Source organism: Lethenteron reissneri, chromosome 23 (genome assembly GCF_015708825.2).
Source record: "Lethenteron reissneri isolate LAM-NWPU_2019-01 chromosome 23, ASM1570882v1, whole genome shotgun sequence".
NCBI lineage: Eukaryota > Metazoa > Chordata > Hyperoartia > Petromyzontiformes > Petromyzontidae > Lethenteron > Lethenteron reissneri.
Genome location: NC_083801.1, coordinates 4,485,031 through 4,508,934, shown reverse-complemented (window position 1 = coordinate 4,508,934; position 23,904 = coordinate 4,485,031). Strand labels below are relative to the sequence as shown.

General features: G+C 48.1%; 1 protein-coding gene across 1 annotated transcript in view; it reads left to right on the top strand.

Annotated features, from left to right (window-relative positions):
* Nucleotides 1-10,562: 10,562 nt before the first annotated feature.
* The window catches only part of LOC133345866 (ATP-dependent 6-phosphofructokinase, platelet type-like), a 74,408-nt gene continuing 61,066 nt past the window's right edge, over nt 10,563-23,904 (top strand). Inside the window, 2 exon segments of the mRNA XM_061556917.1 lie at nt 10,563-10,717; nt 12,636-12,758. Of these exon segments, the coding sequence (XP_061412901.1) occupies nt 12,668-12,758 (91 nt within the window). The 5' untranslated portion in view covers nt 10,563-10,717; nt 12,636-12,667.

Below are 23,904 nucleotides of genomic sequence, written 5' to 3'. Positions count from 1 at the left end.
AGCGCAGGAGCCATTTTGATGTGTCGGCTCAGAATTCAGGGAAAATCACAAGCAGTTATCATTAGCAACTGTTTTGTGTAATCATAAAAATTTAACATTTACATTCGTCATCAATACGTTCCAGGATTACGATAAACCCTGTCATTCGTCATGTTTATCTCACGTTATTTAATAAGTTTTATTTTGAATATCTCGAGGGGTGGGAGACCTTCGGTGAGAAATGCAAACTGCAAACAGTACGTTTTGAAAGATACAAGGCATCGATAATAAGTGTACCCATGCTCATATGACTGGAACGGTTTTTATCTCCATGGACTGTTCTGAACTGGTGGTGAAAATTCCACATTCCTGTGGTAGATGCTCGAAATAGATGACCGTTGTGTACTTTCTACAAAGGGGTAACATTTCAGTGACCCGGGAGGGTTGATGTGATACATTTACCCCCGACTGGATTTTTTTCATAAACAATTCAGAATGCCATTAAGCTACAGATAGTCAATGGGCCCGATCAGAAATTGGTTCCGCCTAATGTGGCAAAACTTTATAAGTACAGATTCATTTATATGGCTAATAAGGGTAGATTATTTGATGACCCACTCATTTTCAAAATTATCACAGTTCACTGTTTTTGGCCACATACAGAAATTCGAACCAATAAAGTGATGTCACCTCGGGTGGTAACGGCAAGTGAGACGTCTGGGCTCACGGATTAAGAAGGATTGGGTTGTATGATGTAAGGGGGTCCTCGTTAAGACACATTCGAGCCATCACCTAGTAACACCAAATATAAATGTGTGCCTAGACCCCGCCATACGGTGTAACATGACACTGACTTTCATTAGTTGCCGTCAGGCATCAGTGCGTGTTATGCCAATGTAGTATTCTGCACACAAGAAATACAAATGTGACATTGTTCTGTCCAGACTTGTACAGCCTACCCTCTGCACTGCCTTCTCCCTGTTGCAGGTAAGAGAGTGAATATCCACAATAGCTGTCTGCCCGAGTGAACGTTGCTAATTGTATAATACAGCTCTTTGTCAATCCACCGCTGGATGAAAGCCTCACCCCGTGTCAGCCATGGGGTTGGTGTCAGTGTACTTCATGTTGGAGAAAGGGCCCAGGGCCTGTTCAGTTTTACACTCGATACTGATGTTAGCCACGGGAATTGAATATCTGGTTAATAGCGCAGTGGACTGACCACTTTTCCACTGCTCCACCTCAGTAATCATGCACATGTAATAAATAAAAAACTTTTACTATTTTCATTTTACCAAGTAAGGCCCACTGAAAATATATAGCAGCCAAATACTCAACACGCATGTTTCTAAATGTGGAGGGAAAAACCGGAGGACCCAGAGAATAAGCCACGTGACCACGGGGAGAACTTGCAAACTCCAAATATGCAGGCGTCAGGGTTGGGATCGAACCCACGACCTTTTTACCAGGCAAGGTAGTTAACATCTCGCCACCAGTTTACGATTATGGTTTCAAGAAATGATGGAGGATCCAAAGTATTTCCATGTTGAAAACAGGTTTAGGAAGTGATCATCCTCATTGATTGTCCAGAGATAGTCGTGGAAATCCACATTTCTATAACGGGTACCAGTCTCCGTAGCACAACAACTGATGACCACAGAGCGAATATATTTTCCAGATGGTTCTCATTTGTATTCAAGCCATGAGAATCAGTTGGTACCGGGGTTGGGATTTTAACTCGCATGCTCGCCAGTGGGAGGCTAATGCCATATCAAGTGACTTACATTCTCAGAAATCTGAATTCCATTTACCTCAATCTTGATTTGAAGCTTTCGTGACTGCAGGAATCCATACTCTTTGGTTCTTTCGGTAAAGTCACGTAAATAGAAAATAAATCACGACGTTTCGGGCGCAACACAAGCGTCCGTTATCAGGTGGGAAAGCATGGTCTGCTGCTGATGATGCAGACTGTTTTAGAAGGTTTGAAATGGGTGTAACCCAAGGGTCATGAAGAAGTGGCCGGGGCTAGTGATGTTAGCCCCGCATCAATTTACAAAAACGGAGAGGTGCATGCTTGGAATTGCAAAGAAAGAAAGAAAACCACACGTATCACAGAACAAGCGTCAGGCGGAGACATCGATTTAAGAAATGTGGTCTAGAGTCTAAAGTGGCAGTAAAGGTGTGAACGCACCAGAGAGGACGTCTACTGTGGAGACGGAGCAATACAATCGACGCATGCGCAGGAGCAAGGTACAGCAATATCCCGGTTAGCGTCGGGGATGCGTTCCTGGAAGGTGCGACGACGAATATCGAAACGAGGTAAATTAAAGCGACTTGCAGGGTAGTTAGTAGTCGTAGGTGAAGGATGAGAGGCGACGGATAATGATAAAGGATGGACGATGCGGTCAGCGACGTTAAGTGTTGTGGGTTGAGGTGACGCACATCACGAAGCGGTAGAAATAAAGTGACGATGTATTTGCAAAACGACGTATAAGGGGAAGAGGTAGCATCGTGGTATTACTGCATAACGAGTGATTGTGATGCTGTAGGAGGCCTTCGTCCAGCAGTGTGGTGATCGTGACGGATCCATTTGATTAACTCTGTTTTTTTTCTTTTAGGGGCCGTCCATAAATGACGTCACGTACCTAGGGGGGGGGGTCAGACATTTGTGACGTGTGACGAGGGGGGGGGGTTTGAGAAATGTGACGTCACATCAAAATGCGCAAACTTTAAATAAATATAGACACGTTCTACTTAATTAAATATACTGTTTTCTCCTACGACATCAGAGTGCAGCGGCACATTAAATACGCACTACAATGACAATAGTTTAAAGCATGTTTTATTTGGGGGGGGGCAGAGCTTTGTGACGTCATATTTGAGGGGGTCTGACTTTTTGTGACGCCGTTTGACGAGGGGGGGGGGGGGTCAAAAATCGTCCAAAATCGCGTGACGTAATTTATGGACGGCCCCTTACCAGAGATTCAGCATTCGCTTGCTAGCGAAATTCTAATCTCATCTGTTGTGCTCTGACACAGCTATTTGATTATTATATCCAACTTTATTGCAGAACATTTCACGTGAATTGGTGTTTCCCTGCCAGCACACTTCATAAGACATTTGTGACGATGTGTGACGAGGGGGGGGGGGGGGGTGAGAAATGTGACGTCACATCAAAATGCGCAACTTCAAATAAATATAGACAACACGTTCTACTTAATTAAATAGACTTTTAAATAAATGTTTTCTCCTACAACATCAGAGTGCAGCCCCATATTAAATACGCACTACAATGACAATAGTTTCAAGCGATTTGAAGCATGTTTTTTTTTTGGGGGGGGGGGGGCAGAGCTTTGTGACGTCATATTTGAGGGGGGTCTGACTTTTTGTGACGGGGGGGGGGGGGTTAAAAAATCTCCAAAATCGCGTCACGTCATTTATGGACGGCCCCTTGACTTGACCGCTCCGAGTTACCCGGCACGCGCAAGGGACAACTCGCAAATGAGCTCCGTCTTGTGAATTTGTACGAAGCGGTTTCTGCGCGGCTACCGAGGCACGCGCGCGCACACGCGCTGAATGCGGCGAGGATACGACCACATCAGTGTGCTCCTGTGCGAGCGTCAGCGCCTCGTTACATCCCTTGGACTGTGCTGAGATATTTTAAGCAAGATTAAGAGAGATGATGAGCGCACTGATATTCCCAACTGCTTCGCACGATCGTTACGACCGCCGTATAAATTGCAGCTCTTCAAAGCAATCGGAGCACAATTTCATAATTGTCATTGGCTCTGATTTCCCCCAAAAAACCCAAGGGAAACGTTGTAAGTGTATAATGAAAGCATTAGGGTTGGCATCAAGATAAAAAATAGTTTAGTTTTATTTGTATACATGTTTTAAGTGATTTGTATACATTTTCTATAGTTTGCATAGCTCATGTAACGTTCTGACCTGCCCCGACTGGACATCTGTGAAAAATAACTTTATAGCTCATCGGATTCCTCCAGTATAAATACATATTCTGATTCTGATCTAGTGTGTTCGACTGAATAGAGTTATCTAAATTATGGCTTTGCATTAAAAGTTATAAATAACACTCATGTAACAAAAATATATATTAACTAACACAAATATACATTAATAGTGAAATTAGCATATTCAGAAGCACAGAGCTATAGATACAATGAGACACGCACCCAGAGGTACACAGAAACACATAGACACCGATCGAGACAGAGAGGCGGAGTTAGCCAATTGTGGCTCTGGGTCCGGGATGCAGCAGATTGGAGAGGGACGAGAGACGCAGAGAGATGTTTTTACTGCATCCACAGAGGACACAAAGATAGAGGGCGAGGACAAAGCTGCACAAATCCATGGAGAAAAACACCGAGGTACAAATACAGAGACACCGAGGGTGATGCACAGATACCCTTGCCGAGAAATCTCTCCGTGTTTCTTGACTTCAGTGTGCGATAAAATCACTATTTCACATTACTGAAGGCAAATACAAGTCGTGAGGCAATGCACGTATCAATTTATTATGAGGCAGTTCTAACATGTGTGGCATTATCACTCTACGGCAGTGCCGCACCGTGCAATCCCATTAATGGCAACCAAATACAGCACACGTCAGCAACGGCTAACACATTCCTGCGGAGGGAGCTGGTAGGAACGTTGGGTTGCTCGGTCAATGGCCAGGGTCAACGGCGGCGTGGTGTATTCCGCAACTATGCCCGACTGTGAGGGCGGGCACAAGCCGGCGTGAGTAGGTTAAACGTTGAGTTTTATAAGGGCACCACGGGGTGACCAGCCCCTCCCCACCCAGCCCCACCCCTCCCACCCCCCACCCAGCCCCTCCCCTCCCCACCCAGCCCCTCCCCTCCCCACCCAGCCCCTCCCCACCCAGCCCCTCCACACCATCCCCTCCCCACCCAGCTCCTCCCCACCCTCCCCTCCCCACCCAGCTCCTCCCTGCACGACGGACGGACACAATAATCCCCTGTGGGCTGGTGGAACCAGTGGGTTCCTACCAGTATAAATGTGTCGTGTTGAACACGGAGGCACGCACTTGACTTGGAGGCAACACGTTTACTACACAGCCCAACGGGGCTAACTCCACAAACGTGCACACTCGAGACCCCAACAGGGTAACGACACTACTTTAACCGGGTAACTACATAACCGGGTCAGTCAGTAAGAGCCTGACTCCCCCACGATGCCGAGTGGAGACCGAAGATTGGAGAGACGTTGCACCGAGGGTTGATTCCAGAGAACAGCCCAGAACGCTCGCGGGACTTCCCCTTTTATGCTCCTGGGCGTGGCCTCGCCCCCTTCGAGACCTTTCCTGAAGGATCTCGACCGAGCATCACGTGTCCCTCAAGCCCCCCCTCGGCCCCCCCTCACTACCCTGTCCCGGTCACGTGCCCTCTCGGGTCCACCCAGACTACCATGTCCTCACTTGCCCTCTCTCAGGCCGTCACCAGGACTATGCCCCCCAAGGGCGCCTTCGCATGTCGCACTCACTCTGGCCCCAGAGAGAGAGAGGTTCCAAACGCACAGTAGCACTCTGACGACAGTGCCTGGCGCTAACACCATCGTGACACCCTTAACGTTACTACATTATGCAACACTTGAGCTGTTTAACACATTCCGCGAAGCAGCAATCATGCCTCACATTTGCCCTAAATAGACGCAACTTTCATTTTCTAGTCCAGCCTGCTTTTTTTCTGAAGATATTCTAAAGGTCAAATGTACTGTACCCATCTCTGCCATTTTTGACGAGAGAAAGGAAGGATGTTTTTTTTTTTAAACAGGCATTGACCTTTCACTCGCCGTATATCACTTCTACGGGCAAAGGTCGTGGTGCGTCTCCGTGTGCGTCAGTGATGACCAATTCGTGAAATGCTGCACAACGTTAGTAAGCCCTTACCACTCGGCACAGACGATGCCATTTATCTTGAGCGGTGGTTCTCAAGAGTGCAGCACCATCGGTGTGGTCCACGATGGTCCCCCCGGGTGGATCCGCGGGGCTGCGATGCAAACGCAGGATGATCCGGACAGTAATGACAATGTCTATCCCTTTTTGTTTCGGACATCAATGAATATTTTACTTACATTTAATGTAAAAATTAAGTTAGGCATACTACCCTGATTAAACTACCCCAACCCTAAGATTTAAATGGTACCCCTAAAAAAAATTACAGCTGCGTTAAAAAATAACATATGTTCCGGTAATATGCATTATTTTGTACGAGTGGTATTTAGAGAGAGAAGTGATCGCATTTTGTCCGGGGGAAATGTTTGCATCGGCCGAGTGGTCCGCGGGCCAAACAAGTTTGAGAAACACCGCTCTATAGGAGCAGAGGGAATAGCATCCACCTCGCCACCATTCGGTGGCGAGATGTTGTTTGAAGGAATTTTAATCCACAGAGAAATAATCCAGAGCGCTGGAACAGGATGAAATGAATCCGTGACAGAACGAATGATTAATTGTGTTCATGTGTTCGGCCCATATTTGGAGTCATCGGACGTTGCTTTTCCCATATAAGGAATACTGGAACGGGAATCGAGACGCATTTTCTAACGATCCAACGCATCACTAAACGGGCAATCGATCGATTTTTAAGGATACAAAGCTCGATCCATGATTGATCCATGCTCGAACACAGCTGTGATATTTAGATTTTTTTTAAAATCATTAAAGTAATTCCTGTCACATGATTTCTGTATCTAGAGACGATTTGTGGATCGAGAAAGCCCCATGTTCGGCCGCCCTTGACGCTGATTGAATTTCCTTCTATATGAACATCATTTATCATTCATTCTGTCGCGGTTTAATTGTATCCTGTTACAGCGCTCAATCGTCAGAAATTGTAGTCCACAGGACACACAATCTCATGCCTTTCCTCGCTTTTACGTGCGCACGTATTTACAACCGTGCCAATATATATAAAAAAAAATCGTGATTCTATTCTGAAAATATTCTAAAATACGTGAACGAAACATGTCGAGTGTAATAGCTCAACGGGCATATAATGTACTGGACACGTGTACTGTTACTTCACTGGTATCAATAAACGCTGTCACATATGGAAGTGTTAGCGTGACTGCCTCATTACCGCTAATTCATTCGTACTGCACTGTCTCAATGCAGACCACACTATACATGCTGCTGCTATCCACTGCAACGCCGTGGCTATCAATCAACCTCAATCTGGCCCTTTGTAAACGATCCCAGATTTCTTTGTTTTTGTTGCGCCTTGTATAACCCGAGTTGCCAGGACAGATCTGTCAAAAGACCAAGGATCGTGCCTCAAACTGCCGTCCCGTCACTGATCTACTCAGTTGGCAGTCACTGCGCTCCAAGCCCGGACAGGGCAACTCGTTATACACAACCACTGCTAGATGCACATTGAAATAGCGCCATCCTAAACCGAACACTGAAACCGACTCCAATCCACTGGCGGGCATTCCGCCACCAAATATCCACGGAGACGTGGCAACTGCCGGACACGTTTTCTTGCCCATGGCAACCTAAGCCGTCAACCGAGACCTCAAGTCCTGGGTTACCCCTTCTGGCAGCGTGCTGTCACCATCCTAGAATCTTATTCTTAGGTTTTTTCGTAAGTAAAATAAACATAAAATAAAAAATCACGACGTTTCGGAGGCAACACAAGCTTCCATCTTCGAAACGTCGTGATTTTTTATTTTATTTAAAATTTTACTTTTATTAATTTTAATATTTTTACCTACGTGACTTTACCGAAAAAACCCTAAGAATATGAATCCTTGCAGTCACGAAAGCTTCAAATCTAGAAATCCTAGAATCTCACCCACTGGAGCAACGTGGACGTCCAGAAATAAACAACCCATTCTGGATTCAAATATCGCAACCTCCTGTCTTTGACGTTCTTCGAAGACACTGAACCATCAAGCGCATCAGAATAATTTCAGCCTCATGCGTAATATCTTCTTTATTGGAAAATTAAAGGCAGGCCAGACTGCGACTGTGGTCATGCAACTCCAACTATGAACCATACAGTGAACTACTGTAGTCTGCACTAAAGCTGAACGATTTGGGGAAAATATCTGATTGCGATTTTTCTGACAGATATTGCGATTACAATTTTACTTGCGATAAAATTATCTTAAGTCAAGCTTTAGTTCAATATTCACTGTGTAATACATTTTAAACATGTGATGGAGCATTACCACATGATGCCATCAAAATTTGAACTGCTCTATATATTTTAATGCAAGGATGAGAACTTAAAATATATTAATTGCTTCCAAGATTTATTAAACATTTTTTTTATTGAAATAGAACAATCAAGCATAGAACAATTAAGTTAAATAAATTAAGTTATAATAATAATACAAAATAAAACAATTCCAATAAGTAAGTAATAGGACTTTTCAAATCGCAAAAATCGTCGCCTTTACGATTTGCTAATCGCATTGTTTCAAATTGCGATTTCAATTTGAAATCGATTAATCGTTCAGTCCGAGTCTGCACTCACTCAACGGGGGTGGAACAGCAAAACTACACAAACTCTCTCCTGAAGCGAAGAGACCTCGCGATATTTGAATTCAGCTTCCGAACATATTGCAATACGGTAAAAGTTGAAGAATATGCCCAAACTCCCATACGATCGAAAATGTGCATATCCAAGGGCCAATGCTTGCAAAGGAGCGGTCCATATATGACGTCACGCGATTTTGGACGATTTTTGACCCCCCTCCTTGTCACACGACGTCACAAAAAGTCAGACCCCCCCTCTAATATGACGTCACAAAGCTCTGCCCCCCAAAAAAAATTTATATTTCCATTTTGAAAATAAAAGATTCTTAAAATCGCTTTAAACTATTGTCATTGTAGTGCATATTTAATGTGGCGCTGCACTCTGATGTTGTAGGAGTGTTGTTATTTATTATATTCTTGGTTCTTTCGGTAAAGTCACGTAGAAGGGAAACAATAAAAACGTAAAACATATTGTTTTATAAATAATACAAATATTTTATATATTTTTATTATTTTGTTTCCTTTCTACGTAACGTTCCCTTCTACGTGACTTTACCGAAAGAACCAAGAATATCCCTGCAGTTACGAAAGGTTGAAATAAAAACATTATATATTTATTTAAAGTTGCGCATTTTCTCGTGACGTCACATTTCTCAAAAGCCCCCCCCCCTCGTCACACATCGTCACAAATGTCTCTGACACCCCCCCCCCTAGGTGCGTGACGTCATTTATAGGTGAGATCGTATTCCTCCAATACGTACAAATAATGATTTCTGAAGTCGAGTTTCGGCGTCGTAAAACGACACAACATCAAACGGAACCGTCGTAAACCGGAGCCTCCGCTCCATCACGTTGGGACGACGTTGGCATCGGTTGTGGCGGCTGCCCCGTGGCTGCCGCTCCTCCCCCCCACTCACGGCGAGGCACCCGCCCTCCTCGCGCTGCGGAGGGAGCAGGGGGAGGGGGTGGGGAGGATTCGGGGGAGGAGGAAGGGGGGAGGAGGGTGGGAGAGGTGGAGGGAGGAGGATGGGGGGAGGAGATGGGGGGAGGAGGTGGGGGGAGGAGGGGGGAGGAGGGGGGAGGAGGGGGGGGGGGGGTGGGGGGAAGAGGGGGATGGAGGGAGGAGGGTGTAGGAGGAGGGAGGAGGAAGGGGGGAGGAGGAGGGGGATGGGAGGAGGGGAGAGGGATGAGGGGGGGAGGAGGGTGGGAGAGGTGGGGGGAGGAGGAGGGGGAGAGGAGGGGGGAGGAGGAGGGAGGGAGGAGGAGGGGGGAGGAGGAGGGGGAGAGGAGGGGGGAGGAGGGGGGAGGGAGGAGGAGGGGGGAGGAGGGTGGGAGAGGTGGGGGGAGGAGGAGGGGGAAAGGAGGAGGGGGAGAGGAGGGGGGAGGAGGGGGGAGGGAGGAGGAGGGGGGAGGAGGGTGGGAGAGGTGGGGAGAGGAGGAGGGGGGAGGAGGAGGGGGGGTAGGAGGAGGGAGGAGGAAGGGGGGAGGGAGGAGGGGGGGGAGGAGGGTGGGAGAGGTGGGGGGAGGAGGAGGGGGAGAGGAGGGGGGAGGAGGAGGGAGGAGGAGGAGGGGGGAGGAGGAGGGGGAGAGGAGGGGGGAGGAGGGGGGAGGGAGGAGGAGGGGGGGAGGAGGGTGGGAGAGGTGGGGAGAGGAGGAGGGGGGAGGAGGAGGGGGGGTAGGAGGAGGGAGGAGGAAGGGGGGAGGGAGGAGGGGGGGAGGAGGGTGGGAGAGGTGGGGGGAGGAGGGAGGGGTGAAGGAGGAGGGGGGGGATAGGTGGGAGAGGTGGGGGGATAGGTGGGAGAGGTGGGGGGAGGAGGGGGTGAGGAGGAGGGTGAGAGAGGAGGGGGTAGGAGGAGGGGGGAGGAGGGTGGGAGAGGGGGAGCGAGAATGAGGTGGAGGAGGAGGGGGAAGGAGGGGGAAGGAGGAGGGGGGAGGTGGGGGAGGGATAGGGGGGGGGAGTAAGGGGGGGAAGGAGGAGGGGGCGTGGGAGTGGCACCGCAGAGCGGCAGGGAGGCGGGCAAGGCTGTGTGTGACGACGTCTCCCCGCGCGCGTCACGAGCAGGAGGAGGAGGAGACGAGGAGGAAGGGAGGCGGCGTGACCGTTCGAGTGGGCGGGGAGACGTTGGAGAGCCCTGCTGCTGCTGCCGCTGCTGCTGCTGACACTGCTGCTGCTGACACTGCTGCTGCTGCCTCCTCTCCCTGCTGCCTGCCTGCTACGTCTGTGTACGTATCGCCCCCCTCTCCACATCACTCTCCCCATCACTCTCTACATCACTCTACACATCTCTCTCCCCATCACTCTCTACATCACTCTCTCCATCACTCTCTACATCTTTACGTAACGCAGCACAACGCGGCTCTGTTATCACCATCGCTGGCCGCCTTCCTTCGCTGAGATTATACGTTTCCGTGCGTGCACTGTACGATATATGTGTTGTAAATTAACCAAGTCGGTGTGTGTAAGCATCTTATCTCACAGTCGCGCACAAAGACAAAGATTACCCGGAATACTGTAGGGGCAAGTGCTGTTAGCGAGCACCTATTAAGGCCGGCACGGTACACGAGGGAGTGTGGTGGCCAGCAACCACGCCCGACCGCCTTTGTCTCCCCAGTGACGACGTTTAGCACACACCGGGACCAGGTTAACTCGTTCGAGGCTGAGTCGACCTAGGGGAGGCCCAGGACCGGTTCATATAATCGCTGTCACTTGGTGTTGAGCGGGAATCGAACCCGGGTCGCCAGGTTCGTAGCGCAGCGCTAACCACTGCACCACCGCTCCCCACACACACACTGACACACACACGTATGTATGTATGTTACACACATACACGTCTGTGTATGTGTGTTACACACACACACGTGTGTATGTATGTTACACACACACGTCTGTGTATGTGTGTTACACACACACACGTGTGTATGTATGTTACACACACACGTCTGTGTATGTGTGTTACACACACACACACGTGTGTATGTATGTTACACACACACGTCTGTGTATGTGTGTTACACACACACACGTGTGTATGTATGTTACACACACACGTCTGTGTATGTGTGTTACACACACACACGTGTGTATGTATGTTACACACCCACGTCTGTGTATGTGTGTTACACACACACACGTGTGTATGTATGTTACACACACACGTCTGTGTATGTGTGTTACACACACACACACGTGTGTATGTATGTTACACACACACACACGTCTGTGTATGTGTGTTACACACACACGTCTGTGTATGTGTGTTACACACACACACGTGTGTATGTATGTTACACACATACACGTCTGTGTATGTGTGTTACACACACACACGTGTGTATGTATGTTACACACACACACGTGTGTATGTATGTTACACACACACACGTGTGTATGTGTGTTACACACACACGTCTGTGTATGTATGTTACACACACACGTCTGTGTATGTGTGTTACACACACACACGTATGTATGTATGTTACACACACACGTCTGTGTATGTGTGTTACACACACACACGTGTGTATGTGTGTTACACACACACACGTGTGTATGTATGTTACACACACACAGTGATGACACATTCATAGCGTGTGCAAGGTCCCCCCCCCACCACCACCACCGTCTTCCTGTCTGGTCGCTGCCTCCAACACGGCGCCTCTCTGAATAATAAATGTTCATGAACCTCGACGACGTCTCCCCCCCCCTCCTCCTCCTCTCTCTGTACAACGCACAACGGCGGAGGAGCGGTGGCGCAATGGTTAGCGCACTGCGTGCGTTCACGAACCCCCCCTCCCCCTGTCAGTGTGGCGAATCCCCAAGTCCCATTCCCCACTCACGGCCACCATCAGTGGCGACCACCTCGACCTCTCTCTGGCACCATTTCTGTGTCTCTCCCCCACCCCCCTTGAGTTGACGACACACCCGTAATCTCTGTGTGTGTATAAATATCAGCATTTGGGGAGACAAAGGCGGCCGGGAGTGGTGCTGGCAACCCCTCTGGTCCGTGCCTTAATAGGCGCTCGCAAACAGCGCTTGAACCCAGTCGTCGTTTCCTCGCTCTCTGCACGGGGGCAATCGTTCACGATCGTCACCGTCACATCGTGTTGTTGTCTTTGGGCCATGACATGGAACGTCTAACAGGGAGTGGAAGCTTCTTGGCGCCAGCTGCGACAATGGCAGAGGCGGCGGACAAGCGGGTGTTCGACAGCCTGTCGGGCGCGGGCAAGGCGATCGGCGTGCTGACCAGCGGTGGCGATGCCCAAGGTGAGGGTCGTGCACAGGTGTCGCACCTGTGCACGCCTGTTTATGTGTCTGTGTGTGTCTGTGTGTGTCTGTGTGTGTGTCTGTGTGTCTGTGTGTGTGTCTGTGTGTGTGTGCCTGTCTGTGTGTCTGTGTGTGTGTGTCTGTCTGTGTGTGTCTGTGTGTGTGTGTCTGTGTGTGTGTCTGTGTGTGTGTGTCTCTGTGTGTGTGTGTCTGTGTGTGTGTGTGTCTGGGGGAGCGGTAGTGTAGCGGTTAGCGCGCTGCGCTATGAACCTGGCGACCCGGGTTCGATTCCCGCTCACGGCTAACACCAGTGACGATTATCTAAACCGGTCCTGGGCCTCCCCTAGGTCAACTCAGCCTTAAATGAGTACCTGGTGTGGTGTGTAAACATCGTCACTAGGGAGACAAAGGCGGTCGGGCGTGGTGCTGGCCACCCACCCCCTCGTGTACCGTTCTGGCCTTCATAGGTGCTCGCTAACAGCACTTGCCCCTACAGTCTGTTAAGGCTATACGGGGGATCTTTGGATCTTTGTGTGTGTCTGTGTGTCTCTGTGTGAGTGTCTCTGTCTCTGCGTGTCTCTGTCTCTGTGTGTGTGTGTCTCTGTGTGGGTATGTGTGTCTGTGTGGGTATGTGTGTCTGTGTGTGTATGTGTGTCTCTGTGTGTGTGTGTCTCTGTGTGTGCGTGTCTCTGTGTGTGCGAGTCTCTGTGTGTGCGTGTCTCTGTGTGTGCGTGTCTGTGTGTGTGGGTGTGTGTCTCTGTGTGTGTATGTGTGTCTCTGTGGGTGTGTGTCTCTGTGTGTGTATGTTTGTCTCTGTGTGGGTGTGTCTCTGTGTGTTGTGTGTCTGTGTGTGTCTCTGTGTGTGTCTCTGTCTCTGTGTGTGTGTGTCTCTGTGTCTGTATGTGTGTCTCTGTGAGTGTGTGTCTCTGTGTGTGTCTCTGTGTGTGTGTGTCTGTATGTGTGTCTCTGTGTGTGTCTGTGTGGGGAGCGGTGGTGTAGCGGTTAGCACGCTGATCTGCTAACCTGGTGATCCGAGTTCGATTCCCGCTCACGGTCAATGGTGGTGACGAATATCTGAACCGGTCCTGGGCCTCCCCTAGGTCGACTCTGCCTCAAATGAGTACCTGCTGTGATGTGTAAACATCGCCACTAGGGAGACAAAGGCGGCCGGGCGTGGTGCTGGCCACCCATCCAACTCGTGTGGTGTGCCAGCCGTTCTATTGGGGCTGCTACTCGCCAATAGCACTTGCCCCAACAGTATGTGAAGGCTGTATGGTGGGGTAGGGGGGAGGTCTTTGTCTTTGTGTGGTGGGTGCTGTCCGCATCGGATCGGTGATGCTGCTGCTTCTGCTGCTGCTTCTGCTGCTGCTTCTGCTGCTTCTGCTGCTGCTTCTGCTGCTTCTGCTGCTGCTTCTGCTTCCGCTGCATTGGCAGTGGTGCAAAAGCACTAAAACACAAAACTCCCAACACGTTCGTCATTAACACCGTGGCCTTAAAAGAGGGGGGGGGGGGGTACATATAATACTGATTAGGTGACGTTTCATGCAATGGCCCTTCTTCATTGCACATAGATGAGTTTCAAACCATAGAAGGATGCACACGCCAATATGCAGTGCCATGGCAATTCCGTGCCGATATACTCATCACATCGGTTGTCACACACATGTGCACCGATACACGCACGTGTGTATGGATACACACGTACGTAAAACAACCGCCATTCTCCACTAAGTGGTGGTGACGTCACCACGACGCTTGTGCCAGGCTATGTACACGTTGAGGCCACATGAAGTGTCGAACGCCCACTGGCACGAAGTCACGGGACAGACCCAGGTGCCACGGGTTGACTGAGATGACTGGCTGATGCACAACCTGTGCCCCCTACTGTGACAACTTGCTTTGGTTTAGCCACCCGGCGCTCCGCTCATTGTGAGCGTCGCTCCTCCGCCCTCCGTTGTTGTTGGAGGGCGATTGCCTCCAACTGCCCAGTCGCATCCTTCACGAGCCTCCTCCATAGAGGACGATCTTGACACAGCTAGTACCAGTCATTGGCAAGTCCACTCAGTTCCACATCCTCCTGTACCACATCACTCCATCTCTTCTCTCGCCCATGCCATGCCCGTTTAGCCCCCTCGATCTGTCCAAATAAAAGCTGTTTAGGCATGCGGTGGCTGGGCATGCGGGCTACATGACCCAGCCAACGCAGCCTTGCCTGCTGGAAGAGCTCACCGATGGGACTTTGTTCAGATCTTTCAAGGATTTGTGAGCTCCTCACACAATCCAGCCTGGTTAAACCCAGGATGAATCGTAGGCAGGCCAGCCTAAATGTTTCAAACCGGCGAAGATGTTCCATTCGGGGAGTCCACGTTTCGCAAGCATAAAGAAGGGAGGGAATGACTGTGGCTGAGAAGACCTGAAGCTTCGTGCGAAGCGACAGACCAGGTAGCCTCCACACAGCATTACGCAACCGATTCGGAGTGAGACCTCTGCTGTTAAACCGGAGTCGGTCATGAACACACTGCCCAGGTATGGGAAACTCTCCACTCTCTCCACAACTGCCCCATCACCAATTGGGAGTTGTGGGGGTGGAATCCGATGGTACAAAATACCCAGGAAGGTGCTTAGTTTTGGTGGGGCTGATGGTAAGGCCCCACCTCTTAGTGGCAAGCACCAGGTTCAGCAGCAGCACCTCCAACTCCTCTGTGTGAGCAGCAATTACTAGATCATCGGCATACATAACATGGTTGAGCAATAGGGAGCCATCCCTTGACACCACCCAGGCATCGATCAGCCTCCCATTGTATCTGTACCAGATGGAAATTCCTCCGGCACAGCTATTGAAGGCTTCACGAACTACGTGGTCGAAATAGATGTTAAATAATGTGGGAGCCAGAGGACATCCCTGTCGCACCCCAAGGTGTACAGGGAATGGCTCCGACTCCCGGCCACGTAGTTTTACCTGGGCCCGCTCACCATCATGAAGGTCCTTAATGATAGTGAGCAGCGGGTCAGGGACTCCGAAAGCACGAAGAACAACCCATAGCCCAGGCCTATTGATGGTATCATAGGCCTTGACCAGGTCAATAAATCAGAGATGTAGGTCTTGTTCGAATTCCCTACACCTCCGCTGTAGCAGACGGACAGAAAATATGGCATCTGTGCAGGACCGTCCTTTCCTGAAACCGCATTGGGGTTCCGCAAGCCTCTCCTCAGCGTGCCTGGCAAGGCGATGTTGAATAATCCTTTCCCGGCACACTGAGGAGTGAGATGCCCCTTTAGTTGTTACAGTCTGTGCGGTCCCCCTTCTTAAAGAGGGGGACCACCAGGGCATCCTTCCTATTATGTATTATATATCCATTTAAGGTCACAGTGTTATTGACCAATGTTGAGTTTATGGTTATTGGTGCACCACTGGCAACGCAGCAGCAGCTGCAGCAGCATTACCACATATTTTTCTGTAATCCGTAAGATAGCGAGACATCACTTTGACAACATTCAAGCAACCATTGGAAAGAAAAAGGGCCATTCGAAATCAGTATCTACAAATGGATCACCATGTGTACACACATCCCCACACAGTCGGGACGCACTCGTGCACACAGCCACAGACCACAGTTACACGTATATGCATGCCCAGACTGTGTAGACACAACTGCTGTATTCATACTCACATATACTGACATGTATATCGTTGCGTACGGGTGCATACTGGCATACTCTTCTTATTCACACACCTTTGCACGTACAACAACACAACCGCCATTCGCCACTAAGTGGCGGTGACGTCACCACGACGCTTGTGCCAGGCCATGTGCACCTTTGCACGTACACTACACCTGCCCACAAACAGTCACTCGTAACACCTGTAGGCATACAGGTGTGGCTACACACCCCCACCTTCACACACACAGGGCCAAAGATCCCTCCTATAGCCTAAACAGACTGTTGGGGCAAGTGCTGTTAGCGAGCACCTATGAAGGCCGGCACGGCACACGAGTTTCCAACACCACGCTCGGTCGCCTTTGTCTCCCCAGTGGCGATGTTTACACATTACACACAGCCTACCTCCACACACACACAGCCTACCGCCACAAAAACCACGCAGTCACACATACCCCCTACCTCCACACTCCCTATCGCTGCACACACAACCTTACTTCCACGTACACACACAAATGCAACGTTCACACACTACCTGCAACACACACCTCACTTCCAAACATGCCCGACCTCTACACACTCCGTACTTCCACACACCCCACATGCGCACTCAAATATACACACACCCACCTCCACACGATCCACCTTCACACACATTTCACCTCCACACATGCCCTACCTCCACACACCCCACCTCCACACAAACACACACACATCCCACACACTGTGCCACTCCCCGTGTTGTCAGGATCTGTTGCCTTGGGGCAAGTTTCAGAATGCCTGCACTCCTCCTACCCGTTAAGAGTAACGTTCTCCCGTGACTGCTGGAGGCGTGGTTAGACATGTGGGTGGAGGCCCCCCCCCCCCCCCCCCGTGTGTTGAATTGCAGTTTCATTTCTTAAAATATTTTACCTGGATTATCATTTCAGATTGAACGTCTCATTTGCAAGGATGTCCAGTGACACGCGCATTGCAAACACGTATTGTACTGACACGTATACAAACAAATGTACTATCTACAACTCGTATCGGATCAAGGTTTTTGGGTTTAGATCGCGTTTATTTATAAATGTGTCGTAACCCTCCACCACCCGACACGGCCAATCAGTAAAAAAGTGTCACGTTGACAAAGACAAATAGTTCACTGCTTTAGCCCACCGGTGTGTTGAAGCCACAACATTTACAATGCATGCATGTATGTTGAACTTATTTCGCACCGTAGCCAACCATGCTGATCGGAGGTGCGATATACAGAATGAATGAATTAACTCATGTTATAGTGTACAATGTAACGTAACAAAACTTCTCACAGCGCTGATTCGCCTATTGGCAGCTGTCCCCTGTCCGGTACGAGGTTAACTCAACACGTGGCTAAGCGGTGGGAATTGGTCTGCCAGTGGGGGGCGTTTGATTGCCATGTGAGTAATTTGTGGGTCATTTTTCAAAAGTTTGCAAACTTGAGCCGAGATTGAAATTGTACGGTTTTTTTTTACACGGGGGGAAATCGAGAGAACCCAGAGCAAATCCACGCAGTATTAATACAAACTCCACTCGGAAAAGTACCTTCCCCGAGCCAGCAAACGCACCCAAGCTATCCTTCAGTACAATGTCAAATACAATTTGTGTCAAGACCAGAAACGGGGCAGCCAAGGCACGACAGCCAACGCTACCACGTGGCACCCGTTTGCATCATTACACCTTCCATCATATGTGGCCGCGTAGGCGCTAATTTGACGAAACTCATTCGCAGACGTGATGTCATTTTCTCGACTTCATGATGTCAGTGGTGGCTCAGACTTCATCACACAGCTGCAAGTGTTTTTTGAGTGCTAGAAAGTCATCCAGGGTTACTCAAAGGTTGTGCAATTGAAACACAATGCAGGTCTATGCACTGTAAGCATATTCCCGAGAGCACTTTCAGCTGTGGGTGTTACCTGATGGCATCCCTTGGATATTCGGAAATTGCCGCTTATTTGAGTAAAAGACGTGATTTGTGCCCAAGGTGCATGAGACCACAACCGCACGATCAAATCGGCTGGAATATGCCCCGCTGTCCTCAGATCTCGGAAGCTCGGCAGGTTTTAGCCTGGATAGCGTTTGGATTTGGCCACAGCCACGCACACACACAGGTGTTACGGGTGGCTACGGCTATGTAGCAGGCAGCGGAGGCCAGTGCAGCAAAATCCATTTAACTTCTCCAAATTTACACTCTCTGCCTTCGCCAAACCGCACTGACTCAACGATCCCCCATTACATGGGGAGGCCCTAACCCATTAGTGGATTGACATCAGGCTGTACTGTACAACATCATCACGATCTCACGATCTATGGGCAGATTGCCCGTAGGTGTCTGCTGTACATGTACAGTATATGCGTGTTTTTTTATTCCATGCCTTTGAGGGTTATATACGTGCTGTTTTGTAAATTATCTGATTAATGCCGAGGGTGCATTTGGCCGATATAGTAGAGGTCATTGCCTCTGGGGTCACTTGGCATTATCTAGTACCGTTTGTATCAGAGGGTCTAATTGTGGAGGATGAATCAGCATTGCGGTCCAATGAGACATTCATTAATAATGCGGTCTGTAGAGCAAAGTGGAGGGTGAGGTGAGCGTGGCTTTTACCTTCCTGTGTCTGTGAAGTCTGTGAAGGACACTCACTCGCTGCCGTGTTTGTTGAATGTGAAAGAGGCGTGCCGGTTTACAGTGAGATGGAGGTTATGGTAATGTGACCATGAGATGACCTCCATGACAAAAAAGCAGGTAAAAAAGAAATACCCACTGTATTTGAAAGACTAATTACAATAGTAGTTGCTCTGCACTTGCACCGATGGACCGTACACAAATCATTACTTATTAACACATCTTTTTGCTATTTATGGGCACCATTAAATAAATACGAGTCTAAGCAGTCAATGGTTGCGAGTTTACATTTGCAGTGTGTGAGATAATTGAATTTGGTGATCCAGCACAGTACACAATGTGCACAATAAAGCAGAGTGCATGCTGTATGGTTACCGTGTGTTATTCATGAAGGCAGTAGGGTGGATATTTTCTTCAATGGCACAGGCCTCAGCAGGAAAAAAACCAGTTGTAGGCAGCACACGTCTGTTAAACCATTGTACATTTACAACCACTGTGGAGGGTTGTGTATCTTTGGCTAATCGGATGCAACACACAGCCGTACCTGTCAACCCATACGGTTTACCCCCTATTCTTGTCCAGGGAAATTTAGTTTTCAGGTCTATACAGCATACAGCCGTTTCAATACGGGCAAAAAATATATATTTTTGTCTATTTGTTTGTGTTTATCCCTTGTGATGGGACTTTGTAGGATGAACGTTGAGATTTATAAGGGCACGGGGTGACCAATAAGGTCTGGATTGGTCTCTAATAAGGTAGGGCACTGATAAGGGGTTGACAGGTATGCACAGTCCATCATCAAAAACTCAACACATTTGATAATACCGCGGCCGTGGAGTTTAAGAGATTGGGTGGCAATATGGCATTGGCGACGTTTTAGACAATGGTCCTTCTTCATAGCCTGCCAGGTGTACAGGTACAGTACATTACAAATGTCATGAGATTATTCACCTGGACCAAATACATTTTTTGGTGTATTAGGACAGTGTGCACATATGTAATAATAACTAATTACAGCGCAGATCGCGCTTTTCAGAATGCCGTCTCAAGGCGCTTTACAACGATGATAATGGGAGGGGATGGGTAAGAAGTGGCATAGGTTAAGACAATAAATGCTTCTTGAAAGAGGAATGATTTTAATTCGAGACTGGAAGATCCCAACCGTACCCGCTGTGACAGCCTTCGGCAGAGAGAGCTTCGCTGTCCTGGTGCCACGGAATCAAAAGCTTGGTTGCCGGTGTAGAGTGCAGCGCTTGTAAATCCACTGCCGGATGAGGGCCTCGCCTCTGCACCTTGTGGGCCGTGGGGATTATTATGTGACCACACTTCCCCCCACGCTGGTTGGTGCCGGTCGGTGAGGCTGGGGGAGCGTAGAAGCTAGGGCTGAACGATTTGGGGAAAATATCTAATTGCGATTTTTCTGACATTGCGAATTGATTTGCGATTAACATTTTTTAAGTCAAGCTTCAGTTCAATATTCACTGTGTAATAGATTTAAAACATGTGATGGAGCATTACCACATGATACCATCAAAATATGAACTGCTCCATATATTCTAATGCAAGGATGAGAACTTAAAAGATATTAATTGATTCCAACATGTATTTATTAAATGTTTCAATTGAAATAGAACAATCAAACATAGAACAATTGTTAAGTTAAATAAATAAAGTTATGATGATAAAAAAAATTCCAATAAGAAAGTCATAGCACTGTTCAAATCGCAAAAAATCGCAGCCTTTGGGATTTGCTAATCGCATTGTTTCAAATTGCGATTTCGATTTGAAATCGATTAATCGTTCAGAAGCGACCTGGCCACAAATGATAGCTCAACGAAGTGGCTTATCATGTGGAAATATATAGCCGCCAAATACTCTAAAACGCACGTTTCTAAATGTGGAGGGAAAAACCGAAGGACCCGGAAAAAATCCACGTGACCACGGGGAGAGAACATGCAAACTCCAAATGTACAGGAGTCAGGGTCGAACCCACGGCCTCCTGTATACCAGGCGAGGCAGTTAATATCTCGCCACCGTGGTGCCCCCTGGGTTGAGGGAGTTAGATTTGGCGCTGAGCGGTGGGCAGTGCTGCTGCTCCAGGAGGTTCTGCTGCAGCCGGTCGCGGTGGGGGTTTGGGGTTTACAATCTGCCCCTTCGTCCTTGAGCGCGCTAAGGACGATTAGACCCTTGATGAGGCTTTCGCTTAACAGTACGGTCTCATTGGGCTTTGTAGCGGTGAGCTGTGCAGTGCATAAAAACAATTGTTAAAACCTCCTTCGCAGTGCATTACATCGTACTGTAAGGCCAGTGTTCTATGATTGTGTATGGCGATACTGTTACGTTCAGAAACTAGATGCCAATGTCGAGGTCTGCTCGCCATGGGAGCGCTTCGGGGGCGTTCGTTTCGTGTCGTTTTGCTTTTCCTCCTCCCGTTGAAGGAGTGGTTTACTCGATGGGCCGTAGTTTGGGTTGCGTGGGCACAATCGCAAGGTTGTTGTGGCATTGGCTTTAATTTCCCATTCATGTGGGAGATGTGCGCATCGGCTCATTGATGTTCTGACGCGGTTGATGGTTCCCAACAGTGTCTTTTGATGAATGTCAAAAGCCAGAAGGTGTGATGTTTGGGTCTCGTTTGAGGTGTTTATTACTCTTTGGTTCTTTCGGTAAAGTCACGAAGATGAAAAAAAAATCACTAAATTAAATCACGACGTTTCGGAGGCAACACAAGCTTCCATAGCGAGTAATTTTGTTGTGGCTCTTCCACCTGATGATGGAAGCTTGTGTTACCTCCGAAACGTCGTGATTTAATTTAGTTATTTTCATTTATCTTCTTGGTTCTTTCGGTAAAGTCACGTAAAGGGAAAAAATAAAATAATAAAAATAAAACATCATACTTGTATTATTTTGTTATTATTTTATTATTTCCTTTCTACGTGACTTTACCGAAAGAACCAAGAAGATGAATCCCTGCAGTCACGAAAGCTTTAAATCGAAATTTATTTTCATTTAATTATTATATATTTTTTACCTACGTGACTTTACCGAAAGAACCAAAGAGTATGGATCCTTGCAGTCACGAAAACTTCAAATCTAAAGGTGTTTATTCTGAATGCCACATTACTCCAGGATTTCATTGTTAATTTCGCCAAGTTTGTGGGTTGCAGTACGAGCAAAAGTATCTGTTTTACCTGTAACCAGTGCAAAGATGTAGACCCGTGTTTCGGCTGGTTTGAAACTGGTTTAATTGCAGCATATTGCACAAATAGACTTTAAACGTAATAACTTTGACGGAACGCAAATTCTAAAATGGCATCCGCCGCGGAAATGCACAAGAACGAAACGCGAGCTGATACTTAAAGCACGAGGAATGTTTGGGGAGGGGGGTGTTTGTTCTCAAGAGGTAATCTAGAGCCTAACGAATATTTTATTGTCTCACCAGTATCACAGAGTTTTGCAATAATGCATTGTGAACTGTGTGACTGGGAAATGTTAATTAATGCAATTTACCTTCTGGGAAAAATGCGAAGAGCCATTAAGATGCAATTAGAAACGTGGGTGGTGTCTTATGTGAATGAAAGGCAACGTGGAATGTTGGAAAGCTCGCCCTTCCAGATTGTGTAAGATTGATGAATCTGTGTTTTTGCAATGGGGAAACACTCTGCACTGTTTACTAGGCAGTAACGAAAATACTCGGGGATTTCAGAGTGGTGGTGCATCTATCTGTTACATCATTGTAGCGTCAAAGGGCTACATGGAATGTAGCGGCGGAGCGACAACCGAGTGCATTCATCTCGTATCTGCATTGCTGAAAAAAATATTGTGATTGTTCATACAAGGTGGTCCAGATTTCTTGTGAACCCCATTGAACTTTCTAAAACTCCATCTTTCTAACTAGAGGTTTATTTAAAAGAGAAATGAATATGCAAAGTAGAAACAAATGCCTGAGGGGGTCAATTCATTGGGGGGGGGGGGGGGGGGTCACAAGTCATCTGGACCAGCCTGTAGTAATTGTGGGCCCATCATGAATGACACAAGCAGGGGTGGCATTGCAGTTCGTATTCACCGCTGCATGCACATCTCCACGTGCGTTTACCACACCATTGCATTTTTGGGTGACGTTCGTTTTGCGGTCTCTTCGCGCAACACCATTTTAGTTGACTTTTTTGTTGGCCAGGCTCAGCTCAATGAGGTGGTATTTACTTTACTGACCCATAAGGGAAAATGGTTCTGCTTTGATAAGTCTAGATACATATATTGCTGAATTAGACAAAAACAGCTGTACTTTTTTTTACTAAAGGGTTTTGCAATTAAATGTTTTTTTTTTTAAAAACAGTTATCTTGACTATTCAGGCAGTTCAGAGGTACAGTGGTGAACGCACTTGCACTATGAACCCAGCTACCCGAGTTGGATTTCCTGCCAAGGCTACAATCAGTGGGCAAGGGACTTCTCAACCAGTCTTGCCCCCCACCAACCACCACCCCCCCCACCCAACGTTATCAACCCATACTCACCAGCACAGTGAAGCATGGTGGTCAAAGGACCCCAGTGATCGAGAGGAGTGGCGAGGCCTTCACATCCAGCAGTGAATTGACACGTGGTCGAAATTCACTATTCATGAAGTGTGCTTGTTCATCTCTGAAGTGTATGTGCAAGTGCTAAGGGGATTATTTACTTTGCAGGGTCCTAAGAGTTGGTGGGGGCTTGATGGTGGGGCAAGGGGGGGGGGAGCTTCATACAGCAGTGGATAGACCATATTCTTGGTTCTTTCGGTAAAGTCACGTAGAAGGGAAATAATAAAATAATAAAAATAAAACATAAGATAAAATTCTCACGACGTTTCGGCC